The following is a 26,371-nucleotide window of genomic DNA, read 5'->3' on the forward strand; positions in this document are numbered from 1 at the left end:
GACAGGGCTGCTGAGCCTGAAGCTGCATCTGTTGGGCCTGGCACCAGGCAGGGGCAAGTGATTTAGTATGAATAGCTTGCTAAAAGTTTGCCTGCATTGATTATATGTCGGCTAAAACATCTCTGTATGTTTACTTTTTAACAAAAACAAGAAAATTAAAAGAAACCGCAAGTTTTATTAGTACATTGTAAATCAAATATTATATTAATGACAATAGGTTAATAATTTAATATAGAATTTATTTTACCTAATGTTCAACAAAAAAAATTAGGGCCCCTCAGTCACAGGCCCTTAGAATCATCCAACCCACCCCCTCCCCATATGGCACCCCCGATCACCAAGATTAATATTGTGATAGGTCCATTTTATTTTATACACAACATCAATCATTTTGTATTATTCATTCATTTAAACAAATAATTAGTCCCAAATGGGTGGTATCATTTACAAAAAATAAGAGATATTTTAGAGTAATATCTAACTCACACCTCCAGAGAGTATGGACCAGACAGTGATCAGAATTTTGAGCTCCTCAATTCAGTTGGTTTCTCCTCCTCATCAAGTCCGTTTTCAATAGTCCCGCTCTCTGATGTTCTAAGATCAACAAGTAAAAATCAATAAGTATGGTGCTTGTGTAACAGTATAACTTTAAACCGTCCCCTCGCCCCGACACGGGCGCGAACCAGGGACCCTCTGCACACATCAACAACAGTCACCCACGAAGCGTCGTTACCCATCGCTCCACAAAAGCCGCGGCCCTTGCAGAGCAAGGTGCAACCCTACTTCTAGGTTTCAGAGCAAGTGACGTAACTGATTGAAATGCTACTAGCGCGTACCCGCTAACTAGCTAGCCATTTCACATCCGTTACACTTGCTTCAATTCACATACTTCACAATTCAAATATAGACAGCTAAAATGTCGAAAACAGAGGGGTTACTCACATTGTCTTCTCCACGAGTGGGTCTATGTAGTCTTGGAGCTCAGTGTTGAGGGTCTCTGGCAGTAGAAAGCACAGCCCCCCGCCGATGAAGGGCAGGAGGCCACAGATGAGCATGGGCAGGGCCTGGTGGTACACCTCTAGCAGATGCATCAGAGGGGCCAGGATGCCCGCCCCACGGGCACACATGGAGTTCAGACCCACACCATTCTGTCTGCAAGGAAGACATGAAGAAGGACATTGCAATAAATGTATCCAAAAGTGGATGAGGAGAAAATTGGACATGTATACACAGTATGAAGAATGAGGATATTATTCTGCTGTAATAAACAGTATACATTGGGAATGTAACTAACCTTACAACGGTGGGATAGAGCTCAGCAGTATATACATAGACAATAGTGAAGGAGGCTGCTATAGCAAACTTTCCAGTCACTGCAATGACTGTCACCAATACTGGAAGGTCTAAGGGTCAAAATAAGACAGAAATAAGTACCACCAACAGGTATGTTTCAGAATATAACGCCAACTACACCAAGTTCAGGGAAATTTGACAAAGATAAAACATTTGAATGCTACACACTATAAACCCAGATAGGGTAGATGGTTGAGCATTTGCATAACTGGAAACAGCCTTCGGTAGTCACCTTCAGGAATAGCAAGAATTAGGAGACAAGCTGCTCCACCAAAGAAGAGAGTGCCTGCCTGACAGAGCCTCCTGCCCAGGCGCTCCAGGAGGGTGTAGCAGCCCAGGCGAGAAAGAATCTCTGCCAGGCCAAAGATAAACTGGGTCAGGTAGATGTCCAGGCCAAAATGGCCCACGTTAAGACTCACGCCGAAGTAGACCAGGCTGGTCACAAACCTGCCCCAAGGGAGAGTGGAAAAAACAGCTTGTAAAAACAAGATGGGGCATGAAGAAATGCACGCCATGAAGGAATGGACTACAATTGTTGTGAATTAATGCATTTAAACAGTATTTTGAATATTGATCATAACAGATGTTAAGTTTGTATTTAGCTAAGTCATTGGTCACACAAACCAGATGTAGCTCATGGTGAGAGCACGTTTCCTCAGGTTGGGTATCTTGAAGAGGTCCATCATACTGCCCGTTGTAGACGTGTTCTCAGCCTCCAGCTAGAAGAAGATGCAACTAAATAATCTATACCACAAATGCAACTTCATATTATATATATATATATATATATATTTTACATGTTTACATTCTGTATCCCCAAAGTAAATTTATTCCAGTAAGGATGGTTAAATCACCATGTCGAGTAATGACTGGGGGACCTCTCTCCTGTTGACCGCAGCTGCCCTCTGGAGCTCCTGCCTGGCCTCATTCTGCCTGCCTTGAGTTAGTAGCCAACGGGCCGACTCTGGGAGAATCCTAGCGCGTACACACCCACACAATATTGGTCTACAAATCCCCAAAAATGTGTGGTCATCCAAATATCCCTTCCAAAGAGGTAACTACACAATACATAAATAAGCCTTTGCTTTGATGAGAGGACAAACTCATCCACATAAAAATCAAACCTTACATCAGTATCTGGGGGCAATTTAATCGTTCCTTCCCTCCACCCGCTGCCCACGCACAAGCCACCATAAGGTATGAAGGTCAGGCTCACCATAAGGTATGAAGGTCAGGCTCACCAGAAGGTATGAAGGTCAGGCTCACCAGAAGGTATGAAGGTCAGGCTCACCAGAAGGTATGAAGGTCAGGCTCACCAGAAGGTATGAAATTCAGGCTCACCAGAAGTAGACAGCCAGTAGGAGGACGGGGCTGGAAAGCACCAGCTGCAGGGCCCTCCAGTTGCGGACCCCGTAGGCAATCCACGGCAGCAACATCAGCCCCACGGCATAGAAACATTGTGAGATGATGGTGAAGAGGGCCCGCTTAGATGTACTGGTCCACTCAGCCCCTTCCAAATAGGAAAATAACTATCACACACTACAATGGTTTGGGGCTGTCAGCTCACCCAATAGTCAAACACTGTTTGATGATTGTAGACAGTACAAGGTGTTATATTTTGGCTAATTGAGATTAGAGATTGGAGTTTATGTGGTAAGAGACAACCTGGGAGTATTGCCCCACCTAGCACAAATGTGTTCATGGCAATGCCTGATATTGTCATGCCGACCACGAACCGAAGGCTAATGTAGACATAGATGTTGGGGGAGAAGGCAGCGGCCACTCCAAACAGCAATTGGAAGAGCAGGGAAACGAGGATGGCGAAGCGACGACCAAACCTGCGGGGGTATTTCACATTTTTGGGGTGACCTCTTCACTAAACTTGTGACAATTTAAAAAGTGGGTTGTGTGTTTTACCTGTCTGCCATAGGTCCAAACACCAGGGACCCTATTAGGAGGCCGGTCATGTAGATGGACTGTGATGCGTCACTCACACCTTTGTTGTCACACACCAGGTTAAACTGATGAGAAGGAAAGGAAAGAGGAGAGAATTTAGTTGCCTTTGATGATAAGGAAATGGATTGCTTCTTTTCATAATAAAAGCAACATACACTGCTCAAAAAAATAAAGGGAACACTTAAACAACACAATGTAACTCCAAGTCAATCACACTTCTGTGAAATCAAACTGTCCACTTAGGAAGCAACACTGATTGACAATAAATTTCACTTGCTGTTGTGCAAATGGAATAGACAAAAGGTGGAAATTATAGGCAATTAGCAAGACACCCCCAATAAAGGAATGGTTCTGCAGGTGGTGACCACAGACCACTTCTCAGTTCCTATGCTTCCTGGCTGATGTTTTGGTCACTTTTGAATGCTGGCGGTGCTTTCACTCTAGTGGTAGCATGAGACGGAGTCTACAACCCACACAAGTGGCTCAGGTAGTGCAGTTCATCCAGGATGGCACATCAATGCGAGCTGTGGCAAAAAGGTTTGCTGTGTCTGTCAGCGTAGTGTCCAGAGCATGGAGGCGCTACCAGGAGACAGGCCAGTACATCAGGAGACGTGGAGGAGGCCGTAGGAGGGCAACAACCCAGCAGCAGGACCGCTACCTCCGCCTTTGTGCAAGGAGGTGCACTGCCAGAGCCCTGCAAAATGACCTCCAGCAGGCCACAAATGTGCATGTGTCAGCATATGGTCTCACAAGGGGTCTGGGGATCTCATCTCGGTACCTAATGGCAGTCAGGCTACCTCTGGCGAGCACATGGAGGGCTGTGCGGCCCCACAAAGAAATGCCACCCCACACCATGACTGACCCACCGCCAAACCGGTCATGCTGGAGGATGTTGCAGGCAGCAGAACGTTCTCCACGGCGTCTCCAGACTCTGTCACGTCTGTCACATGTGCTCATGTGCTCAGTGTGAACCTGCTTTCATCTGTGAAGAGCACAGGGCACCAGTGGCGAATTTGCCAATCTTGGTGTTCTCTGGCAAATGCCAAACGTCCTGCACGGTGTTGGGCTGTAAGCACAACCCCCACCTGTGGACGTCGGGCCCTCATACCACCCTCATGGAGTCTGTTTCTGACCGTTTGAGCAGACACATGCACATTTGTGGCCTGCTGGAGGTCATTTTGCAGGGCTCTGGCAGTGCACCTCCTTGCACAAAGGCGGAGGTAGCGGTCCTGCTGCTGGGTTGTTGCCCTCCTACGGCCTCCTCCACGTCTCCTGATGTACTGGCCTGTCTCCTGGTAGCGCCTCCATGCTCTGGACACTACGCTGACAGACACAGCAAACCTTTTTGCCACAGCTCGCATTGACGTGCCATCCTGGATGAGCTGCACTACCTGAGCCACTTGTGTGGGTTGTAGACTCCGTCTCATGCTACCACTAGAGTGAGAGCACCGCCAGCATTCAAAAGTGACCAAAACATCAGCTAGGAAGCATAGGAACTGAGAAGTGGTCTGTGGTCACCACCTGCAGAACCATTCCTTTATTGGGGGTGTCTTGCTAATTGCCTATAATTTCCACCTTTTGTCTATTCCATTTGCACAACAGCATGTGAAATTTATTGTCAATCAGTGTTGCTTCCTAAGTGGACAGTTTGATTTCACAGAAGTGTGATTGACTTGGAGTTACACTGTGTTGTTTAAGTGTTCCCTTTATTTTTTTGAGCAGTGTATATGCCTAATCTCACAATATATCAGATACAGTGCACTCAGAAAGTATTCAGACCCTTTGACTTTTTCCCAAAAATTTTACGTTACAACCTTATTCTAAAATGGATTAAATCGTTTTTTCCCCCCTCATCAATCTACACACAATACCCCATAATGACGAAGCAAAACAGGTTTTTATAAAAATACATAACTGAAATATCACATCTACATAAGTATTCAGACCCATTACTCAGTACTTTGTTGAAGCACCTTAGGCAGCGATTACAGCCTCGAGTCTTCTTGGGGATGACGCTACAAGCTTGGCACAGCTGTATTTTCTCCCATTCTTCTCTGCAGATCCTCTCAAGCTCTGTCAGGTTGGGATGGGATGCACAGCTATTTTCAGGTCTCTCCAGAGATGTTAGATCAGGTTCAAGTCCGGGCTCTGACTGGGACCTCTCAAGGCCATTCAGAGACTTGTCCCGAAGCCACTCCTGCGTTGTCTTGGCTGTGTGCTTAGGGTCATTGTCCTGTTGGAAGGTGAACCTTCACCCCAGTATGAGGTCACGCGCGCTCTGGAGCAGGTTTTCATCAAGGAACTCTCTGTACTTTGCTCTGTTCAGCTTCCCTCGATCCTGACCAGTCTCGTAGTCCCTGCCGCTGAAAAACATCCCCAAAACAGGATGCTAACACCACCATGCTTCACCGTCGGGATGGTGCCAGGTTTCCTCCAGATGTGACGCTTGGCATTCAGGCCAAAGAGTTCAATCTTGGTTTCAGACTAGAGAATCTTGTTTCTCATGGTCTGAGAGTCTTTAGGTGCCTTTTGGCAAACTCCAAGCAGGCTGTCATGCCTTTTACTGAGGAGTGGCTTCCATCTGGCCACTCTACCATAAAGGCCTGATTGTTGGAGTGCTGCAGAGATGGTTGTCCTTCTGGAGAGATGGTTGTCCTTCTGGAAGGTTCTCCCATCTCCACAGAGGAACTCTGGAGCTCTGTCAGAGTGACCATCGGGTTCTTGGTCACCTCCCTGACCAAGGCCCTTCTCCCTCGATTGCTCAGTTTGGCCGGACTGCCAGCTCTAGGAAGAGTCTTGGTGGTTCCAAACTTCTTCCATTTAGGAATGATGGAGGCCACTGTGTTCTTAGGGACCTTCAATGCTGCAGACATTTTTTGGTAACCTTCCCCAGATCTGTGCCTCGACACAATCCTGTCTCTGCGCTCTAAGGACAATTCCTTCGACCTCATGACTTGGTTTTTGCTCTGACATGCACTGTCAACTGTGGGACCTTATATAGACCGGTGTGTGCCTTTCCAAATCATGTCCAATCAATTGAATTTACCACAGGTGGACTCCAATCAAGTTGGAGAAACATCACAAGGAATATCAATGGAAACAGGATGCATTTGAGCTCAATTTTGAGTCTCATAGCAAAGGGTCTGAATAGTTATGTAAATAAGGTATCTGTTTTTAATTTTTTATTAGAATAAAAAATTAACTGTTTTCGCTTTGTCATTATCAGGTATTGTGTGTAGATTGATGAGGATTTATCTGATTTGATCAATTTTAGAATAAGGCTGTAATGTAACAATGTGGAAAAGGTCAAGGGGTCTGAAAACTTTCCGAATGCACTGTATCTGTGGATATAAAAGTGAATAAAGGTTGAAAACAAGACCTAAGCATTGACTTCATGAACAAGTCAAGGCCATTCTTACATAACTAAGGTATAACTCTGATATACAGTTGAAGTCGGACGTTTACACACACCTTAGCCAAATACATTTAAACTCCGTTTTTCACAATTCTTGACATTTAATCCCAGTAAAAATTCCCTGTCTTAGACCAGTTAGGATCACCAAATTATTTTAAGAATGTGAACTGTCAGAATAATAGTAGAGAGAATTATTTATTTCAGCTTTTATTTTTTTCATCACATTCCCAGTGGGTCAGAAGTTTACATACACTCAATTAGTAAAACACGTTTTGGGTAGCCTTCCACAAGCTTCCCACAATAAGTTGGGTGAATTTTGGCCCATTCCTCCTGACAAAGCTGGTGTAACGGAGTCAGATTTGTAGGCCTCCTTGCTCGCACATGCTTTTTCAGTTTTGCCCACACATTTTCTATAGGATTGAGGTCAGGGCTTTGTGATGGCCACTCCAATACCTTGACTTTGTTGTCCTTAAGCCATTTTGCCACAACTTTGGAAGTATGCTTGGGGTCATTGTCCATTTGGAAGACCCATTTGCGACCAAGCTTTAACTTCCTGACTGATATCTTGAGATGTTGCTTCAATATATCCACATAATTTTCTTTCCCCATGATGCCATCTATTTTGTGAAGTGCACCAGTCCCTCCTGCAGCAAAGCACCCCCATAACATGATGCTGCCACCCCCATGCTTCACGGTTGGGATGGTGTTCTGCGGCTTGCAAGATTCACGCTTTTTCCTCCAAACATAACGATGGTCATTATGGCCAAACAGTTCTAGTTTTGTTTCATCAGACCAGAGGACATTTCTCCAAAAAGTACAATCTTTGTCCCCATGTGGTTGCAAACTGTAGTCTGGCTTTTTTATGACGGTTTTGGAGCAGTGGCTTCTTCCTTGTTGAGTGGCCTTTCAGGTTATGTCGATATAGGACTCGTTTTACTGTGGATATAGATACTTTTGTACCTGTTTCCTCCAGCATCTTCACAAGGTCCTTTGCTGTTGTTCTGTTCTGGGATTAATTTGCACTTTTCGCACCAAAGTACGTTCATCTCTAGGAGACAGAACGTGTCTCCTTCCTGAGCGGTATGATGGCTGCATGGTCCCATGGTGTTTATACTTGCATACTATTGTTTGTACAGATGAACGTGGTACCTTCAGGCATTTGGAAAATGCTCCCAAGGATGAACCAGCGTTGTGGAGGTCTACAATGTTTTTTCTCTGAGGTCTTGGCTGATTTCTTTTGATTTTCCCAAGATGTCAAGCAAAGAGGCACTGAGTTTGAAGGTAAACCTTGTAATATATCCACAGGTACACCTCCAATTGACTCAAATGATGTAAATTAGCCTAACAGAAGCTTTTAAAGTCATGACATAATTTTCTGGAATTTTTCAAGCTGTTTAAAGGCAGAGTCAACTTAGTGTATGTAAACTTCTGACCCGCTGGAATTGTGATAGTGATTTATTAGTGAAATGATTTATTAGTGAAATAATCTGTCTGTAAACAATTGTTGGAATAATGACTTGTGTCATGCACATAGTAGATGTCCTAACCGACTTGCCAAAACTATAGCTTGTGAACAAGAAATTTGTGGAGTGGTTGAAAAACGCCTTTTAATGACCTAAGTGTATGTAACGTGTATGTAAAGTGTATGACCTAAGTGTATGTAAACTTCTGAGTTCAACTTTATATACAACAAGTGCCTTCAAGGGACACAGATTTAAAACACAGAACATAGTGATTGATGTCTAAACTTTTAGGAGAAAATTAGGGACATTATGAAAACTATTGTCAAGCTGCCAAATCAAATAGCGTAAACAGAACCAAACTAACTTGGGCTATCTGCACAAAACTGAACTTCTCAACAGGTAGTGCATAGAGTTAAATAGGAGTTGGGGTAATGCAATGATTGCGCTCATCCCTACCTCTGTCACCAGAGTGGGGTTTCCTTGGGGTGTGTCGTAAACCCACCCATCTGTACAATATATGGTGCTGTTGATTCCTTGCTCTTGAATTGTTTCCAAGTCCAAGTCCACCGGTGTGAACATACGACAGCTCTCATATTCCCCAACATCATTCATTGGAAGTGTGAGATTTTTCTGTTGGTCATAGGTCAATTTGGGTCCACGGGCGAGTATCCAGTCGGTGTTGCAGTGGTGAGGAAAATTCATACCTGTGAAAACTTGGCTGAACATGTGAAAGGCCATGAATATGTTGGGTATCGATATTGCCAACAACAGGCGATTTTGAAACGCTCCAAACTCACCAACTACTGGGAGTATCTTTCCGAATGCAACCATTCTCTTCTCGCCTGGGGTCCTGCATGGAAGACATTGGAAAATGAATCCAAGAAAGCCTACCACTTTTGTAAAATAGGGGCTACCTACCTAAAACTATTAAGGATTCTTTGACCAGTGGTACCCCTTTAGGAGAACCCTTTTTGGTTCCAGGTAGAAAGGTTGGTTCCAGGTAGAAAGGTCTAGGAACCAAAAAAGGTTCTCCTACAGGGACATCCAAATGATAATTCATGGTTATATATTTTATTTAAGGTTTATTTTTGAATTGTACACATTGTCAGCTAAAAGCTGAATTGCAGCATACATACGCCTATGTAAGTAAGTAAATAAAAAAATATGATATGCAGTATACAGTACAATATTACAGTTAAGCAGCACTAAGCAGTCTCACAAAGGCATAGGGATGTTGTAATATCTGTCAATCTGAGTAGGGGGAAGGTTCAGATTGTGATTGGATCGGGTAGATCTGCCACTGAATTGGCCTTTCTTCTGAGGTAGCCATTTGTTGTAATCCTGGGATTTTGCAAGCTTCTGGGCAAAGGATCTGCAGAGATGGGTGCGACCGGACTCCAAGCCCAGGTCATTGCATGCAGGAGGTGTATGGTGCCCATGATGATTTTGTTTGAATGTCGTTGGATGTTCTCAAGTTGGTTGTGTTGGTGGGCTGTGAGACCTGGGTGCCATACTGGAGCGGCGTACTCTAGCACTAGATGGACAAAGCAGGTGTAGAATGTCAGAAGGTCTTCTGGGACGAAGATTGAAGTGGCGATGATGGTTCTTCATGAAGAGCCTTCGGTTTCCTTTTGTGGTAATGTCGGAGATGTGTATGTCCCATTTTAGGTTGGCTTGGAGTGTAACACCAAGCACTTTGGTGCTGGACACAACCTCAAGTGTGTGGCCGGAGATGTATAATGGAGGAAGGTGTCTTGATTCTATGAGGTTCGGGTCATCCACAAAGGCCTAGGAGTTGGATAGGGTACCCTCTGATTTTTATTTTATCTATGCAACCTTTATTTAACTAGGCAAGTAGGCCTACCAAAAAGGCCTTCTGTGGGGACGGGGGCTGGGATTTTTTTTAAATACACACACACATAGGACAAAACACATATCACGACAAGAGACAACACAACACTACATAAAGAGAGACCTATGACAACATAACAAGGCAGCAACACAAGACAACACAGCATGGTAGCAACACAACATGACAACAGCATGGTAGCAACACAAAACATGGTACAAACATTACTGGGCACAGACAACAGCACAAAGGGCAAGAAGGTAGAGACAACAATACATCACGCAAAGCAGTCACAACTGTCAGTAAGAGTGTCCATGATTGAGTCTTTGAATGAAGAGATTGAGATAAAACTGTCTAGTTTGAGTGTTCGTTGCAGCTCGTTCCAGTCGCTAGCTGCAGTGAACTGAAAAGAGGAGTCACCCAGGGATGTGTGTGCTTTGGGGACCTTTAACAGAATGTGACTGGCAATAGATGATATCTCAGATAGGGGGGAGTGAGGCCTAAGAGGGTTTTATGGGTCTTGTGACGGGTATACAGAGATGATCAGTTTACAGAGGAGTATAGAGTGCAGTGATGTGCAGTGATGGCCGAATGGTAAAGAACATCTAGCCGTTCGAGAGCACCCTTACCTGCGCCATTGACGTGAGCCACGAATACAATTGGACCAAGCCGTGTGCCCTGGGGGAGGCCACAGGAGAGTTCTTGGGCCTGGGATAGAGTCTCATGGGATCTTGTAACCTGGCTACAAAAGGTGTTTCATTGCAATTGCGTGATCCACAAGATCAAAGGCCTTGCAGTAGTCTGTCAGGACCCATGTGCTGGAGGTGCCTCTGGTGTCTGCTGTTCTGTACAGGCAGTGGGTGGTTGAGCGTCCCTTGAGGCAGCCAAACTGTTGTTTGGAGATGTTCTTTTGAATATCCTGTGTTGCCCATTCAGCAACAAAACCTTCACACAGAAGGGGCGTGAGCGAGATGGGCCGTAGCTGGTCAATCCTCGGTGGATCACTCTTCAGCAGGAGGACTATTGTCTCCTTCCATTGATGTGGACCCACTCCTTCAAACAGGGAGGTGTTGAAGAAGTCAGTCAGGTGGGTGGATATTGCAACAGCAACTTCCCTGATGAGTCTGCCACTGATGAGGTCAGGACCTGGGGCTTTTCTGGTTGGAACGGAGAGTAGTTTCCTGTGCATTTCCCATGGTTCAACAGTAGGGAGTGGCATAGCTGACAAAAATGCAGGTAGGTCTGACAGGTTTAGTGTAGGTAATGATGTGGTGACAGATGAAAACTTGGCATTTATAGCATTGGCAATGGCAGAATGGTTGTCTGGGTCGAGCCTGTCAACTTTGATGGAGATTTTTACTCCTGGTCAGAGATTTATTTTGATGGTACCTGCTTTTTGCTAACCATAACGAGTGTAGCATACAAGTCATAAAGAGTGTACAGTGCATCAAAGATGCAGAATTTTCTTTAAAAAGGTCAAATATGTTATTTCCAGTCACATAAATAAACCTATATTTTAACCCCAGAAAGCAACCTGGCCTTTGATTAATACACTCAGCTTATTATTACTGACCATCAAGTCGACCTAAAATAGTCAGTCTAGTGTGGGATAGAAAAAAATCACATTCTGAAAAGCACTAATATTGTGAAATAGCCCAAATGCAAGTCGTGTCATCAAGTTTATTAAGGCCTACCTTTACCAGGTGAGTCCCTTGCCTGGCCCCCGCTATTTTGCCTGCGCAACAGGGTAAAGGTGGTAGCAGCACAAAGTACTGTACAGTGTAGTTAACTGATGAATTGACGTGCCAAAATGTTAACTCTTGAGGGAGTTCTATTATCCTGAGCCGCGTAGCAACGGTCAATGGCCCGTGACGCGAACGGGCAAAAGTGGTGAGGGATGAGCGCCAGTTTCAACTCGAACAGTAATCTGCGCCAATAGATCATGTTGTCAACAAGGTAGCATGATGCATCGTCCAGAAACATAAACACATCTATTTTCCATAAAATATGTATTCGAATTTTCAAACAATTTTTCAGTGGGAAGGCAGATAAAGCGTTTTTATCAAAAACAATCAATTTTGCATGTAAAAAACAACACAATGTACTCATTACTCCATGTGCTTATGGCCGGTTCAAAACAACTGTGAAATCGGAAAAAAAATACAAGGTCGAATCATGACGTCAGTGATATTCAAATCGGAAAGTCTGAGCTCTTGAAAGAGGTCCGAGTTCCCGAGTTGGAATTCTGAGTTGGCTGACCATTCAAATGATTTTCCCCAGTTAGAGTGCGTTTTTTTCGCTCCGAGTAACCAGTTCTTTTTAACGCGCATTTGTAGCCGACTTCGCTGCGGACTTTGACGGGTCACCCGGCTGACGCCCGGGAGGCAGCTCAGTTCCAAAGCGAATGCAATCACCCGTCACCCGCTATAAACTCCTCCCGCAGGGGTAACTCGGGCCAGATAATCAAATCCCCTCATTGAGTGTATTATCCAATCGATCAATAAAACCAGGGAAATACGGACGTTGGATGTTAGATTAGTCCTAATTGGCTCATTTCTAATATTGTGTGGTTTAGTTTAGTCATGGTCGACTAATTTCTAATGTTGTGTGGTACGTCATCTAAATGATTGCCATTGCCGCCCACACTGCAACAAACCCGCCATTTGGAACCTAATCCAATCCTGTTTGATAACAAGGTAAAGTATTGAATATATTGGCATACTGTAATAGTTGGCTATAGATTTCCAATGAGCCAGAATGGTCATATTAAGTATCATTGTAGCGATAAAACAAATTTCAGCAGTTAGACGCATTCAGTAACTAAAAATAACTGGATGGCTGCTACGTTGACAAGAAGACTGAGCTAACCGCGGTAGCTAGCCAAGTCAGGCAGCATCAGCGGGAACGTATTGACTTTACTAGCTAGCTATCTCGTTGATAGGTTTCTACCTAACACCGTCATTGTCAATAAAACGGGTTAGTAAATATCTAGATAGCTAGCTAGTTTTCAGTCTGTGTGGTGGTAAACTTTGATATATGGCGTATAGTTGGCTAGCTAGCTAACGTTAGCTCTCTGTGTTCAAAACAAACCTGCGCGCCAAATCATGTCTCCGGGCGCCACACTGCAAAAAGTTAAACACCACAAGATTAAATGTAACTTACTGTTGTAGCTGGCTAGCCATGTATACTTATAATGACAACTATCTGGTGGTGGGTAAATTGTGATTGATTGTAATTTTAACTAGCTAACGTTAGTTTTTGTTGTATTGTTTGGGCTTGCTAATCCCTTAACATCTTAACTTAGCTTAACTATCTAACATTGTTCTCAGACATGACATTGTCAAGTCCGATGGAAAGTTGTTGACTAGCTAACGTTAGCTTAATGTTTTTAGTTATATTATTCGCATAAAAAGGAGGGACTATAGTCAGGTGCTTCTCCAGGGATATCTAGCAAAACTGATGGTGGAACTACTTTCTTCCCAAAACAGGGCAGCAAATGTTACAAAGTGCACTGACATGACTGAAACAATGGATGAAAAGATGGAGGTTTGTCCCCTGTCGGATGAGGTAGAGAAAGAACCAAAGGTTGAATACCTGGCGGACTCACCAGAAAAGGCCCGAAAACCACGGAATGAAATGAGTAGAGACATAAGTATGATAAGTCAATGATGTTTATGAACCCGTTTTGCTCAAAATAGGCCTACACTGTTAATTTATAGTTCAGTACAGGTATCTAGCTAGTTATCATCCTTCCTTTACCTTCCTCAGCTTTGCATGGGTCCAACTTGTTAGTTATTGCATGCACAGAGGCCTGGTTTGCTACAGTTGATGAAGCCAGCAGCACTGAATTATATTTGACCTGTTATGTTCTTCTTGCAGCTCTATCTCAAATAGTTGAAGGGAAGAGGGAGAAAAAGATGGTGCAAAGACTTGATTTCCAGGTTGCAAAACCTGCGAAGGTGCTGAAAGTTGAAAATGGTAAGATGGAGCATCCTCAGACATGCCTATCACCAAAGGCTATAGATGTGCACAGAGAACTTTTCCAAAGTTTTGTTGACATGAGACAGAATGAAGCCTGTAAATAAGTTCTCATCAGTCTCGTAGTCTATTGGGATGCAACGGTATCATGTACCAGCCCCGCTGGTATCCCATATAATGCTTCCTCCACCATTTTGCCCTCAGTAGTCAGCTCATTATTTAACAGTACAACCCTAATGTTTTCACTCCCTCTCAGGTGGCGGAGATAAATTAGGAGACATTGCGAGAGTGAACCACCACCTCGGAAAGCTGAAGGTTCCAGATCTGAAACCGCTTCATACAATTCTCTTTGATATGCCAGGTAAGGTAAGTGTATCTTACACTTTTTTTAAAGGCTGAGTAATGTCACAATGGACACCCCTGTGTGGGTAAAACAACACTAGAGTTGTTGTTGTTAGTCGGTTGTCATTATTGATGGTTCTTTCCTCAGATTGCCACAATGAGGAAAAATATGCGGCTGTTCAATGGCTTCCCGTTCGAGGTTGACAGTGATCCCTATATAAAGAAGAAGGAGAGGATGATGAAGTAAGAAGGAGAGGGTTGCGCAGTTAGGACTTGTGAAACAACAGTAGTAGCGTTTATACCGTACCAGTCAAAAGTTTGGACACATTTTCTAATAGTGAATACATCAACTATAAAATAACACATATGGAATCATGTAGTAACCAAGAAAGTGTTAAACAAATCAAAATATATTTGAGATTTTTCAAAGTAGCCACCCTTTGCCTTGATGATAGCTTTGCACACTCTTGGCTTTCTCTCAACCAGCTTCATGAGGTAGTCACCTGGAATGCATTTCAATTAACAGGTGTGCCTTGTTAAAAGTTCATTTGTGGAATTTCTTTCCTTAATGCGTTTGAGCTAATCATCTGTGTTGTGACAAGGTAGGGGTGGTATACAGAAGATAGCCCTATTTGGTAAAAGACCAAGTCCATATTATGGCAAGAACAGCTCAAATAAGCAAAGAGAAACGACAGTCCATCAAGAACTTTGAACGTTTCTTCAAGTGCAGTTGCAAAAGCCATCAAGCGCTATCATGAAACTGTCTCTCATGAGGACCACCACAGGAAAGGAAGTCCCAGAGTTACCTCTGCTGCAGAGGATAAGTTCATTAGAGTTAACTACACCTGAGACATTTTGCCCAAATAAATGCTTCACAGACTTCAAGTAACAGACACACCTCAACATAAACTGTTCAGAGGAGACTGCGTGAATCAGGCCTTCATGGTCCAATTGCTGCGAAGAAACCACTACTAAAGGACACCAATAAGAAGAGACTAGCTTGGGCCAAGAAACACAAGCAATGGACATTAGACCAGTGGAAATCTGTCCTTTGGTCTGATGAGTCCAAATTTGAGATTTTTGGCGCCAACCGCTGTGTCTTTGTGAGACGCAGAGTAGGTGAACGGATAATCTCCGCATGTGTGGTTCCCACCTTGAAGCATGGAGGTGTGAGGGTGCTCTGCTGGTGACACTGTCTGTGATTCAAGGTGCACTTAACCAGCATAGCTACCACAGAATTCTGCAGCGATACGCCATCCCATCTGGTTTGGGCTTAGTGGCACTATCATTTGTTTTTCAACAGGACAATGACCTCCAGGCTGTGTAAGGGTTATTTGACCAAGGAGGAGAGTGGTGGAGTGCTGGATCAGATGACCTGGCCTCCACAATCACTTGACCTCAACCCAATCTAAGATGGTTTGGCATGAGTTGGACCGCAGAGTGAAGGGAAGCAGCCAACAAGTGCTCAGCATATGTAGGAACTCCTTCAAGACTGTTGGAAATGCATTCCAGGTGAAGCTGGTTGAGAGAATGCCTTAACAGCTTTGCACTCTCTTGGCAAAGGGTGGCTACTTTGAAGAATCTCAAATATTTTTTGATTTGTTTAACACTTTTTTTGGTTACTACATGCATCCATATGTGTTATTTCATAGTTTTGATGTCTTCACTATTATTTTACAATGTAGAAAATAGTAAAAATAAAGAAAAACCCTTGAATGAGTAGGTGTACAGACTTTTGACTGGTATATTTTTTTTTTTTACCTTTATCAGGGAATCATACTGAGACCAAGGTCTCTTTTACAGATGAGTCCTGAATTAAATAAATGACAGCAAATACAAACGTCAAAATATAAATGCAAGCAGAAAGAAACACGGTCATTAGAAATTAACATTCATCAGTAAAAAGGTCCTCAATCATCTTTTTGAATTGCACTAGAGGCACCAACACATCCAGTTTTAGAACATTTTGAAGATTGTTCCACAAGGTGCAAGAACTAAAAGCTGATTTACCCAACTCAGTAGGGACCAAAGGAATTTCCAGAGTTAACCATCCCTGAGACAGGTTCAGGTAACTTGTGTCTAAAGTTGAGTAATTGTGTTTGGTACAGTGGACTTTTTGTTTAAATGAAAACAGCAATGTATCAACCTACGTAACTTGACATCAAAGGGCCAACTAACTTTCTGGTAGAGAATGAAGTGATGAGTACTAAAATTGTCGCCTGTAATAAAGCGCAGTGTGCTATGATAAACTGCATCGAACGGCTTTAATGAAGTAACATGTTTAAACATCTGAACTATTGTTGTGGATCAAACGTACTCTATTATTGCACAATAAACAAGCAAACCAATGACTAGTATTTGTGTGCTCTGATTCAGGATAACATGCGTAAGGTTGAGGACCATCTGTAAAGTGTTGGACCTGGAGAAGGGTGGAAACCAGTCAGTCCTCATTGACAGGATCATAACTTTCCTCATGAGTCCCAGAATATCAGGAAAGGTGAGTTAAAGGTCTTCTTTATTTTTCAAAAAAACTGTCCTTAACAGTTTTCATGTAGTGACTGCTCTTTAGCTAGATACACATTTCTTGAGTTTGTCTTGTCAAACCGAATACAAAATCCTTCCCATCTGCAGCCTGTTATCTCAAAGAAGAAGAAGAAGTCTAAGAAGAATATCTCAACCAAAGACTCTAAGAGCAAGACCAAGGCTAAGGCCAGGAGTACATCCAGCAGTCCCCGGAAGGTCAAAGCAGAGAGCAAGTCCAAAGCCATCGTCACTGATTCTAGCAGTGATGAGGATGATGACGACGACGACGACGAAGAGCAAGGAGTCACAGTAGAACAAGACGAGTCAGACGCCGAAAAGAAGAGCTGGAAAGCGGGAAAGCGGGAAAAGGTGACGACCGATGAAGATACCGATGATTCTGAAGACTACGGCGATGAGGTGAGCAGAACTGAAATGTTGTAATGTAAACTGATAGGTATTGTCCATTGGAAATGTATTTTCCCCTATTTGGTCTTGGACAATACTAGTGGCACTATATAAATATTCTAGAACTGTAAAAGGGAACTGTCAACCTGTTCTGTCACTCAAAGATTAACCACAGTCCCTTCTCTCCTACCAATCAGGATCCCAAGTCAAATCCAGCAGCCAAGGGCAAGAGAACACCTGCCAAGAAGCGCGCGCAACCAGCAAAGAAGGCAGCTCCTGCCAAAAAGAAAACGAAAGACTCCGACCAGTCTGAGTCTGATTCAGACAAGGATGATGAGGATGAGGATGAGAAAGACAGCGAGAGTGAAGTTGAGAAGGTGAGATTCTTCTGTCAATCTGTCTCTGATTCTGGATTTGCTAAACTCACAGCAAGTCTTGTGAATACAAAAGTCAACAGTTTGGGTTTGTGTTCATATTTGTATGTAATTATGTAACAGATCATGTCTATAATATCTCGATAGGGTTTTTACCCATTTGTCTTTTTATCTTGAACCAATGGAATTAACTCATGGATTGACTTGTCCTCAGCCAAAAAATAAACCGTCAGCTAAGAGGGCAGCACTGGCTAAGACCAAGAAAGCAGACAGCAGCAGTAACAAACAGAAAAAGACTGCCAGCAATGGTAAGAATCTGTAGATTTACTTTTATAGCACGTTTCATACGTCATTGGCAACCTGTAGCCTAATGCTTATTGTTATGTTTTTCTCTGCTTGTTTTCCTAAATAGCAGCACTCGACAGCTCGGATGACGATGAGCCGTTGATCAAGATGATCAAGAAGCCTCCTACAGATGAGCAGCTAAAGGAGACGGTGAAGAGGCTGCTGAAAGACGCCAACCTGGAGGAGATGACCATGAAGAAGATCTGCCAGAAAGTATGTTTGCTTCTCAAATATCTGATTTGATATCACAATGTTGGTTGGTTTACCTGTAAAAGTCTCTAACGCAACAACTTCTCTGTCCCAGGTGTACGACACATACCCAGAGTATGACCTGACCAGCAGAAAGGACTATGTCAAGCAGACAGTAAAAACGGTGAGTTACCTGTCCTCCCTTGGTGTTCTGGAATATCAGCACTGTGCTTGCCTTATCGACTACTCAAGTCTGTCAATGTCATTACCCCCCCCCCCCCCCCCCCCCCCCAAAAAATGTGTGTGAATGCTTTTCAATTATGTTTTATCTGTTGGCAGACTGATTTCTTTGTATAACCATCTGTTTTGTTGTTCTTTGCAGCTGATTTCCTAAAGAACATGGAAAAGGACATAAACAGTCCCTTGTGACAAATAACTGTGAATGTTCCAATGCTGGAAAAGGATAATCAAAAGAATGTGCCTATCTTCCTAGAACTGCTCAAACCCCCAGTTTTACTTCATTGTGTTTGTTTTTATTTAAATCCTAATGTTTTTATGTTTCCATATTATGTAATTTCCAACTTGATTGCGCACTTCTCTTAGGTCATATGTAACATGTTACTTAAGGCTTATGCATTTGAGTCATTGCTTGTTAATAATCTGTGCTTTGTTAATACACTTAACTTTACAGTTTTTCTACTGATCCCAAGCAGAGGGTGTTAGGCTAAACGAACAGTGTTTTAGAGATTCAAGGTTGGTCACTATAAATGGAAACATGTCCTCAGGCAATGCATGAATTCACACACTGTTGATTTTAAATGTATTTCCTGAATTGACCAGTCAAAATGGAATAAGGGCCCTCACTATAGCTATCCACTGCCTTTGCCTTCTGTGGAGGATTTCAAATCTTTCCCTCTGTGGTTTTGATGCACAGCCTTATAGCAACAAGGCTGGGGTGTATTCACTAGGAACCAAAAGGGGAGGGCCCTACTGGAATTTGACCAATAGAAACTCTGTTTTTAGTAAGCACGTGTTTTCTGTTGCAAAACATTTTGGACTAATTCCACTCCTTTTCCATTCTCCCTAGACATTTTGTGTGAAATTGTTTTGCATGGCAAGCTGTTCAATTGAGTTTTGAAAAGTATTTATTGTCATGGTCAAGTCTTCAAACATATATTCCTTGATTGCATTTATAAAACTTCATGTTTTTATATGTAAATGTGTACATTTTGTTAATCATTCCCTTTTGATGAGATCCTGTTTTAGTCCTTATTTTGTCTCTGTATGCAGTACAGGATTCTGATTTATGTTGTCACCTTGCTCAATGAAGAGTTGGATCTTTTTAGGCAATGTACCTTTGACAGAGTAAGTCATTGAATGAAAATGTTCTGCATATAAATTTACATCAGATTTTTGAACTAACACTTGTCTATCTAGTGTTTTGCTAAAGCCAAGACACTCATTACTAAGGTGGTAAACAGTTATGATATTGGCCCTGTTACAGTGCATCAAAACCATAATGTCATGTAAATTGTGCCTGCCAGATTGAGCTACAAACAATATTGGTCAGTACTATCTGGAATCCTTGGGATGTTCCTAAGTACCCATTTTACATTTAAAGTTCAATGGGGCTGAGGAATGTCTCAAGGATCCTGGATAGCAGGGACTAAATAATATTGGCTGTGTTCAAGAGGATCAAAACAGTATTATAAACTGGGTGGTTCGATCCCTGAATGCTGATTGACTGACAGCTGTGGCATATCAGACCGTATACCATGGGTATGACAAAACATTTGTTTTTACTGCTCTAATTGTGTTGGTAATCAGTTTATAATAGCAATAAGGCACCTCGGTGGTTTGTGGTATATTGCCAATATACCTCGGCTAAGGGCTGTGTCCAGGCACTCCTCGTTGCGCCTAAGAACAGCTGTTAGCTGCGGTATTTTGGCCATATACCACAACCCCTCTGGCCATATTGCTTAAATGTATCATTGTTAAATTGTGACTGACTATTAATGAGTCATTATTTATGATGCAAGGTGATTTGTAGATCATTAGTTGTCAGTCTGCTGAAATGTCGAACAAGCCCATTGAGCAGTTAATACAATGTGATTTATAGATTAGTCAGCTTCGCCTTTAAAGTCGGCTTGCGGCTGAACGTTGACAGACTTAAGACTACTAATGATGCAACGTACACATGCCTACATTTCAGGGAAGCTGGTTATAGTTTGCGGGCTCTTATTGGACGCAAGAGAAGATATCCGAGCGTGTGCATTGGCCAACTAAACACAACAATGGCGATGGGAAAGACAGACGATGTAACGCTGTAACAAACTATCGATACCTTCGCTTATTTCATAATTATAACTAGCCTAGTATCTTAGATACTGTCTTTGTATTGTAGCACTTGCAGTCAATACGAATAATACATGTAGCTACACATTTGGTTGCTTTCGATAATGATAATTGTGTTTACAATGTATCTATTTTGAGCGAAGGAACACACGAATTATGGTTTTAGTCAGTAATGTATTGCGTGCGTGCGTGCATGTGCATGATCACGTGTTTAATGCGACCGCCTTCAAGACTGGTTCAAACTCGTATCTATCCACGGACGACAACCTTATTGAAATTCACCAGTCACTGCAGCAGTTTTGCTTTGACTGACAGAGCGAGACAGCATTCCACTTGAAACCTCTTGTGGACAAAGCTATTCTCGTGCTATGGGTAGTTTCTGTCTCCTAAGAAGTCGGTGTCTCCCCCGCCAGGTCGGCCTACCATTGGTCATGCATCGGCAATACAGCCTCGATATTTCCGCTCAGCTTCTCCGAACGCAGGGCTATGTGAACGGGCAATGGATCAATGCTCCCTCTACCTTCCCAGTGCTGGACCCAGCGACGGGGGAAGAGATTGCGAAAGTCGCCGACTGCGGCCCAGCAGAAGCTAAACTAGCTGTGGACGCAGCCTACAAGGCATTCTACTCCTGGAAGCAACACACAGCGAAGGTATGCCTCTACTTTAATTATGCTGAAATAACGTTGACTTGACAGTTGACGATCCGCAATTCTGTGAATAACATCTTGATATTTTTTTTCCTTCATCAGTAACACCGCTTTCCCCACATTTCCTAGTTGCATGAAATCAACAGTGTGACAGCTGCTTTCCCTAACTATTGTGACTGGCATGCATGTTAGGCAGAATATAATAACCTAATAGAGACAGTCAAAGTGCACAATTCCATATCTATTACAAGCATCATAGCCTATACCCCAGGGTTCATTGTTTTGGGGCCTGTACTGTAGTGTACGCTCAATAATAGCCTGGCCCGCAAAGTAGCCACTCCAGGTTGCAGGGCTGTTTTTTTACTGTCTGTGTGATTATGCAATTATTAAGCCAACTCACTCACTGCCATATTAATACTCCACTAAGCGTACATCACTAAACAGGGAGCCTTGAGAGAATATCAAAGTGACTCCAACATCTTATACTGTAGCTTGGGGAGATTCCTGTTCACGACAGTTTTGTCTTTGATCTGGTAAAGATGGCCTCATTGTTCTGGTTTTCTGTCCATGCAGCCAACAAACACCCCCTCCCCTTCTTTGTACCCCCCCCCCCCCCCCCTTTCCGACTCTGTCCCATTTTCGTCTTGCAAATAAATGCTCTGCTGCCATGCATGTGAAGCAATGCTTCGGTGCGAGAGGGACTGAGTGAGTGGAAAGGCAACAACCAGAGGCACCACTCAACATCAACACCTCATACACTTTCAATACACAGCACACATTGTTGCATCAAGTTCCATCTCTGTTATCAGGAGCTGCTAGTTCCAGGAAGCGCTAGTAAGACCAGACGGTGTCCTCCAGATTCTTGTGGATCATGCAACTTACTGATTCCATAATCTGATTTAATGTTTTCTTCCTTAGGAAAGAAGTGTCCTTCTACGGAAATGGTACGATCTGTTGACGTTGAACAAGGAGGACCTTGCTAAGCTGATCACCTTTGAGTGTGTGAGTATTGTTTTGCTGGATGCAAAAGGGGTGCTGCCCTGTCCGTGTAATGATTTGTATTTCGTTCTGAGTTGTAAACCACTTGTGTGTTCTGCACCTCTTAGGGTAAGCCCATGAAGGAGTCCCTGGGGGAGATTGCTTACGCTGCTGGCTTCTTGGAATGGTTCTCTGAGGAGGCGCGCCGTGTCTACGGGGATGTTGTGCCCTCGGCTGCCAAGGACCGTAAGATCCTTCTGCTCAAACAACCTGTGGGTGTGGCCTCAATCATCACTCCGGTGAGCTGTAATGCTTCATCCATCTACTATATGTCAGGGATGTCCAACTTAGGTCCTGGAGAGCTAAAATTATGTAATGCTTTTCACTTCCTGCAGAACACCTAATCTAGCCTATTTCCCCCTCCCCCCACAGTGGAACTTCCCCAGTGCTATGATCACCAGGAAAGTGGGTGCTGCCCTGGCCGCGGGCTGCACCGTCGTGGTGAAACCTGCCGAGGACACACCCCTCTCTGCCCTGGCGCTCGCTGAGGTCAGTGCTTCCGTTTCCACAACCACACTCACTGTGTACTGTGGCTGGGTCCCAAATAGTGAGACACTTCATTTGTCTAATTCATATGTTTACTTTTTGTGTGTGTAAAGCTGGCAAGTCAGGCCGGGATCCCTGCGGGGGTGTTTAACGTGGTTCCCTGCTCCAGAGAGAAGACTCCCTCTGTTGGGATGGTCCTCTGCACAGACCCCCTGGTGGGGAAGGTCTCCTTCACTGGATCCACTGCCACTGGAAAGGTATGGACACTGATCTAGAATGGCTTCAGAGTTAGCTTAATTAATCCTGAAAATGCAATATACATTTCATGTTAGTCTTAAATCTTCTAGGTGGATAATTTTTCAATGAAAAGGCCTGTGATCTTCCTGATAACTCCATCCTCAGATTCTCTTGAAGCACGCTGCCGACACCATCAAGAGGGTTTCAATGGAGCTGGGTGGCCATGCCCCCTTCATTGTGTTTGACAGTGCGGATGTGGACAAGGCTGTGGCGGGAGCCATGAACTCCAAGTTCAGGAACTCAGGACAGGTACTGAAATAGAAGGTATCTCAAAACAAATAATTTTGTGTCTACTGTACTGGGGGATACTGTGAAATGCACCATATCGATATGTTGCGTGTCATTCTAGTCTTAAGTCGTGGCCTAACCTCCATGTCCCTCAATGTGCCCTTTGATCCCTATAGACATGTGTCTGCTCCAACCGTTTCCTGGTCCAGAGTAAGATCCACGATCGCTTCATAGAGAAGTTGGGGAAGGCCATGGACGCAGAGCTCCGTCTGGGCCACGGCTCTGACCCAAACACCACCCAGGGACCCCTCATCAATGTCCGTGCCTCTGAGAAGGTAACCTGGTTCCTTCTGTCAAGTGGGTGTTTGTATTATAGCTATACTATAACTATTATCTGCATGATATTGTTTATATTCTGATATGTTACATAACCTTAATATATCCTATGTCTCTCCCAGGTGGAGCACCAGGTGATGGATGCAGTGTCGCGGGGGGCCAAGGTGCTAAGGGGGGGGAAGCGTCTGGACGGCTCGTTCCATCAGCCCACTCTAATGGTTGATGTCACTACAGACATGCTGTGTACCAGAGAGGAAACCTTCGGTCCTCTCCTGCCTGTCATCAGGTCATTGGAGCTAGGAGAGATCAGACAACTCAATCACAATTGAAGAGTGGATGGATGCTAAAATGGAAGCTAACTCAAGTTGTTTGTCTTTTCCTTATGACAGGTTTAGCACAGAGGAGGAAGCACTTGCCATTGCCAATGCATCTCATGTGGGTTTAGCAGGTGAGCTAAACATTATTGTATGCACCTTCCTGTCATGTCTGAAAACCCCTCAAACCTATAATAATTATTATTTGACAGAGCCAGTCTGATTTACTGATTCTATTACTCTATTTCATGTCAATAGAAAGTCTATCTCAAAATCTGAGTTTCATTCAACTACGCTCTGCTACCCCCCCAGGGTACTTCTTCTCCCAGGACGTCAGTCAGATCTGGCGGGTGGCGGAGAATCTGGAGGTAGGCATGGTGGGGGTGAACGAGGGTCTCCTCTCCACCCCAGAGGCCTCCTTCGGCGGGGTCAAACAATCAGGCCTGGGCCGTGAGGGCTCCAAGTATGGCATTGAGGAGTACCTGGACGTCAAGTACATGTGCTTTGGAGGGCTAACCCCCTGAGGGAACACTACCCCCCCCCAAACTCCGGGACTTCCCCAAGTAGGAAGCGATGATTTTGGGAAAAGGGAGGACTCTTATGCTCTAGTAACAGTTACTTACTCATATTTAACATAAAAAACAACAACAATAATGGATGACAATCGTCAAATATGATTCCTTCACAAATTATTGTGAGTCTGATCCGCATCCTCATTGAGAGCCTTCATCACTCTGCCGAGAAATCCATGTTGCATGGTTTCCTCTCCTTATCCTCTCTGACAACTGGTCTATAAGAACTGGTGAAGGGAAAGCAATATGGTGACAACCCAAACCAGTTATCCATGTTAGTTAAAATGAGAGTTAAAGACCTAGTGCAGTCTAAAACATGAATTTTCTGTTTTTTATATATATATATTTCCACACTGAGGTTGAATCAATTTTGTGAAAAGGGTGATCATGCCCTTTTAGTTTAACAGCTGTTTGGAAAGACCGCCTGAAGTTTTTGCCTGCCTGGTGACATCACCAGATGGTAAATTGGTTAATAGACCAATAAGAAAGAGTTCCAAACCTCTCTGCCAATAACCACTCATTTTCAGTTTCCCCCTCCTCACTCAGGCCACTCCCAGCCAATCTTAGCAAAATTCTTGTTTGAGAAATTGCTCTTTGCTAAGAAGCTATTTTTGTTCGTTTTGTTTTCAATTAAAATGTTCAAAATCACAGTAAGGTACTTGTTACCCAGATATTATTTGATGTTGAGATAAAAATGGCTGCATTGGAACTTTTTAAGGGTAGCCCCTTAAAAAGGAGGATAGGAAGCCACAATAGTATTTGGACACAACCCCATAGACGTCTCCAACCTGTGGGATCCCATAACGATTTGGACCTTTAGGGCTGAATCATATGTTGAGATACAAATGAACAAATGTGTGTTCTCAATGTAGGATTGGGCCCTTAATGAGAAGCACTATATAACTTGAAGCCTAGCATAGAGTTGGGTAGATTTAATAAGCACATCATTTGCAAATACTGAGATTATTAATATGCACAAGAGACTTAATCTGTTTTTAATAGGAAGATTATTTATAATTTGGCTATTTTCTAGAAAAGGGAGCTTGGCTGTATCCAGATGCCAGTTGTATTACATATGTCACTTGATAATAGTGTGGTGAAATTGTGAATGACACTATTTTGGTAACCGTTGAGGAATAGCTTTTTTGGGCTAAGCAGTTAGAATGAAATGTACTGTGTAACATCCTCTGTAAATAGTTAACTGTCCTAACTACTAAACCTATTGTAGACCATGCCACTACATTAGTACAGGTTATGTTGTCGTTGGTAACTATTATTCCCACATACAATATATTATCCAGTAGAGCTGCCTTTGATATTCAGACAGTTTGTACCACCTATGTGCTGTATCTGAACCTGCAATGTAAATGTTGTAGTGTTCTCTGAAACTGAAGTAATGTTTCTTGCCAAACTTTGTCAAACAAGTGCCGTTTGAATAATTTTACCAATTCTGTTTTCTGGTTGTGACACTCATTGTAAATATTAATGGAGTACTTCAGAAAATGTAAAATAAATGACTGTGTTACTTTGTTTGTCAAACAGTATCAATTGGTTTACGTTAGATCAGTGTTTCCCAACTCTGGTCCTCCAGTACCCCCAACAGTACACACTTTTGTTGTAGCCCTGGACAACCCTCATTCAACACATTGAGGGCTTGATGATTAGTTGACAAGTTGAATCAGGTATGCTTGTCCAGCGTTGGAATAGAAATGTGTGCTGTCGAGGGTACTGGAGGACCAGGGTTGGCAAAAACTGCCTTATATCTTACTACTCATTTTGGACAGGAAAGAAAATGACACAGAATTCAGAACACTGTTCATTGATTAGATGCATTTGTTTAATTTTGTCAATATATTATCTGTAAAAACATTGGTAGCTGTAATTAGTTAAGCAAATACCAAAAATT

At 43.3% G+C, this 26,371-nt stretch overlaps 3 protein-coding genes across 5 annotated transcripts; 2 read left to right on the forward strand and 1 right to left on the reverse strand.

Moving 5' to 3' along the window:
• Positions 1–364: 364 nt before the first annotated feature.
• Positions 365–9,018, reverse strand: LOC120047642 (solute carrier family 22 member 13-like). The gene is made up of 10 exons (XM_038993187.1): positions 8,644–9,018; positions 3,271–3,374; positions 3,037–3,191; positions 2,695–2,863; positions 2,208–2,328; positions 1,978–2,072; positions 1,586–1,800; positions 1,295–1,403; positions 943–1,152; positions 365–594 (listed from the first exon to the last, which is right to left on the reverse strand). The coding sequence occupies exons 1-10, from the start codon at positions 9,016–9,018 to the stop codon at positions 516–518; spliced, it is 1,632 nt and encodes a 543-aa protein (XP_038849115.1). The 3' UTR covers positions 365–515.
• Positions 9,019–12,467: 3,449 nt separating this feature from the next.
• Positions 12,468–19,614, forward strand: LOC120048453 (protein DEK-like). 3 transcript variants are annotated; one of them, XM_038994431.1, is made up of 12 exons: positions 12,468–12,732; positions 13,525–13,688; positions 13,916–14,014; positions 14,271–14,380; positions 14,505–14,599; positions 16,733–16,853; positions 16,988–17,296; positions 17,482–17,661; positions 17,873–17,966; positions 18,071–18,216; positions 18,308–18,376; positions 18,575–19,614. In XM_038994431.1, the coding sequence occupies exons 2-12, from the start codon at positions 13,553–13,555 to the stop codon at positions 18,584–18,586; spliced, it is 1,371 nt and encodes a 456-aa protein (XP_038850359.1). In that variant the 5' UTR covers positions 12,468–12,732; positions 13,525–13,552; the 3' UTR covers positions 18,587–19,614. The 3 variants fall into 3 exon arrangements, with proteins under 3 accessions (XP_038850359.1, XP_038850358.1, XP_038850357.1); XM_038994430.1 differs by lacking the exon at positions 12,468–12,732 and adding an exon at positions 13,185–13,246 and having other exon boundaries at positions 18,074–18,216; XM_038994429.1 differs by lacking the exon at positions 12,468–12,732 and adding an exon at positions 13,186–13,246.
• An 896-nt stretch (positions 19,615–20,510) lies between these two features.
• On the forward strand, positions 20,511–26,004 carry LOC120048454 (succinate-semialdehyde dehydrogenase, mitochondrial-like). The gene is made up of 10 exons (XM_038994432.1): positions 20,511–21,197; positions 22,113–22,196; positions 22,301–22,471; positions 22,605–22,721; positions 22,832–22,975; positions 23,121–23,264; positions 23,420–23,578; positions 23,702–23,865; positions 23,969–24,027; positions 24,206–26,004. The coding sequence occupies exons 1-10, from the start codon at positions 20,916–20,918 to the stop codon at positions 24,415–24,417; spliced, it is 1,536 nt and encodes a 511-aa protein (XP_038850360.1). The 5' UTR covers positions 20,511–20,915; the 3' UTR covers positions 24,418–26,004.
• Positions 26,005–26,371: the final 367 nt, after the last annotated feature.

The sequence above is a fragment of the Salvelinus namaycush genome, chromosome 5 (assembly GCF_016432855.1).
Source record: "Salvelinus namaycush isolate Seneca chromosome 5, SaNama_1.0, whole genome shotgun sequence".
Lineage (NCBI taxonomy): Eukaryota > Metazoa > Chordata > Actinopteri > Salmoniformes > Salmonidae > Salvelinus > Salvelinus namaycush.

Bases quoted from the DNA above. Each gene is read 5' to 3' on its own strand.
- LOC120048454 (XM_038994432.1), top strand. From the start codon at position 20,916: ATGGGTAGTTTCTGTCTCCTAAGAAGTCGGTGTCTCCCCCGCCAGGTC. The intron at 22,197-22,300 runs GTGAGTATTGTT...TGCACCTCTTAG, and splicing joins AGCTGATCACCTTTGAGTGT to GGTAAGCCCATGAAGGAGTC. The intron at 23,866-23,968 runs GTCATTGGAGCT...TCCTTATGACAG, and splicing joins CCTCTCCTGCCTGTCATCAG to GTTTAGCACAGAGGAGGAAG.
- LOC120048453 (XM_038994429.1), top strand. The intron at 17,662-17,872 runs GTGAGATTCTTC...ACTTGTCCTCAG, and splicing joins GCGAGAGTGAAGTTGAGAAG to CCAAAAAATAAACCGTCAGC. The intron at 18,217-18,307 runs GTATGTTTGCTT...TCTCTGTCCCAG, and splicing joins TGAAGAAGATCTGCCAGAAA to GTGTACGACACATACCCAGA.
- LOC120047642 (XM_038993187.1), bottom strand. From the start codon at position 9,018: ATGGTTGCATTCGGAAAGATACTCCCAGTAGTTGGTGAGTTTGGAGCG. The intron at 3,375-8,643 runs GTAGGGATGAGC...CCTTCTCATCAG, and splicing joins ACCCCACTCTGGTGACAGAG to TTTAACCTGGTGTGTGACAA. The intron at 1,801-1,977 runs GTTTGTGTGACC...CCCTTGGGGCAG, and splicing joins CTCACCATGAGCTACATCTG to GTTTGTGACCAGCCTGGTCT.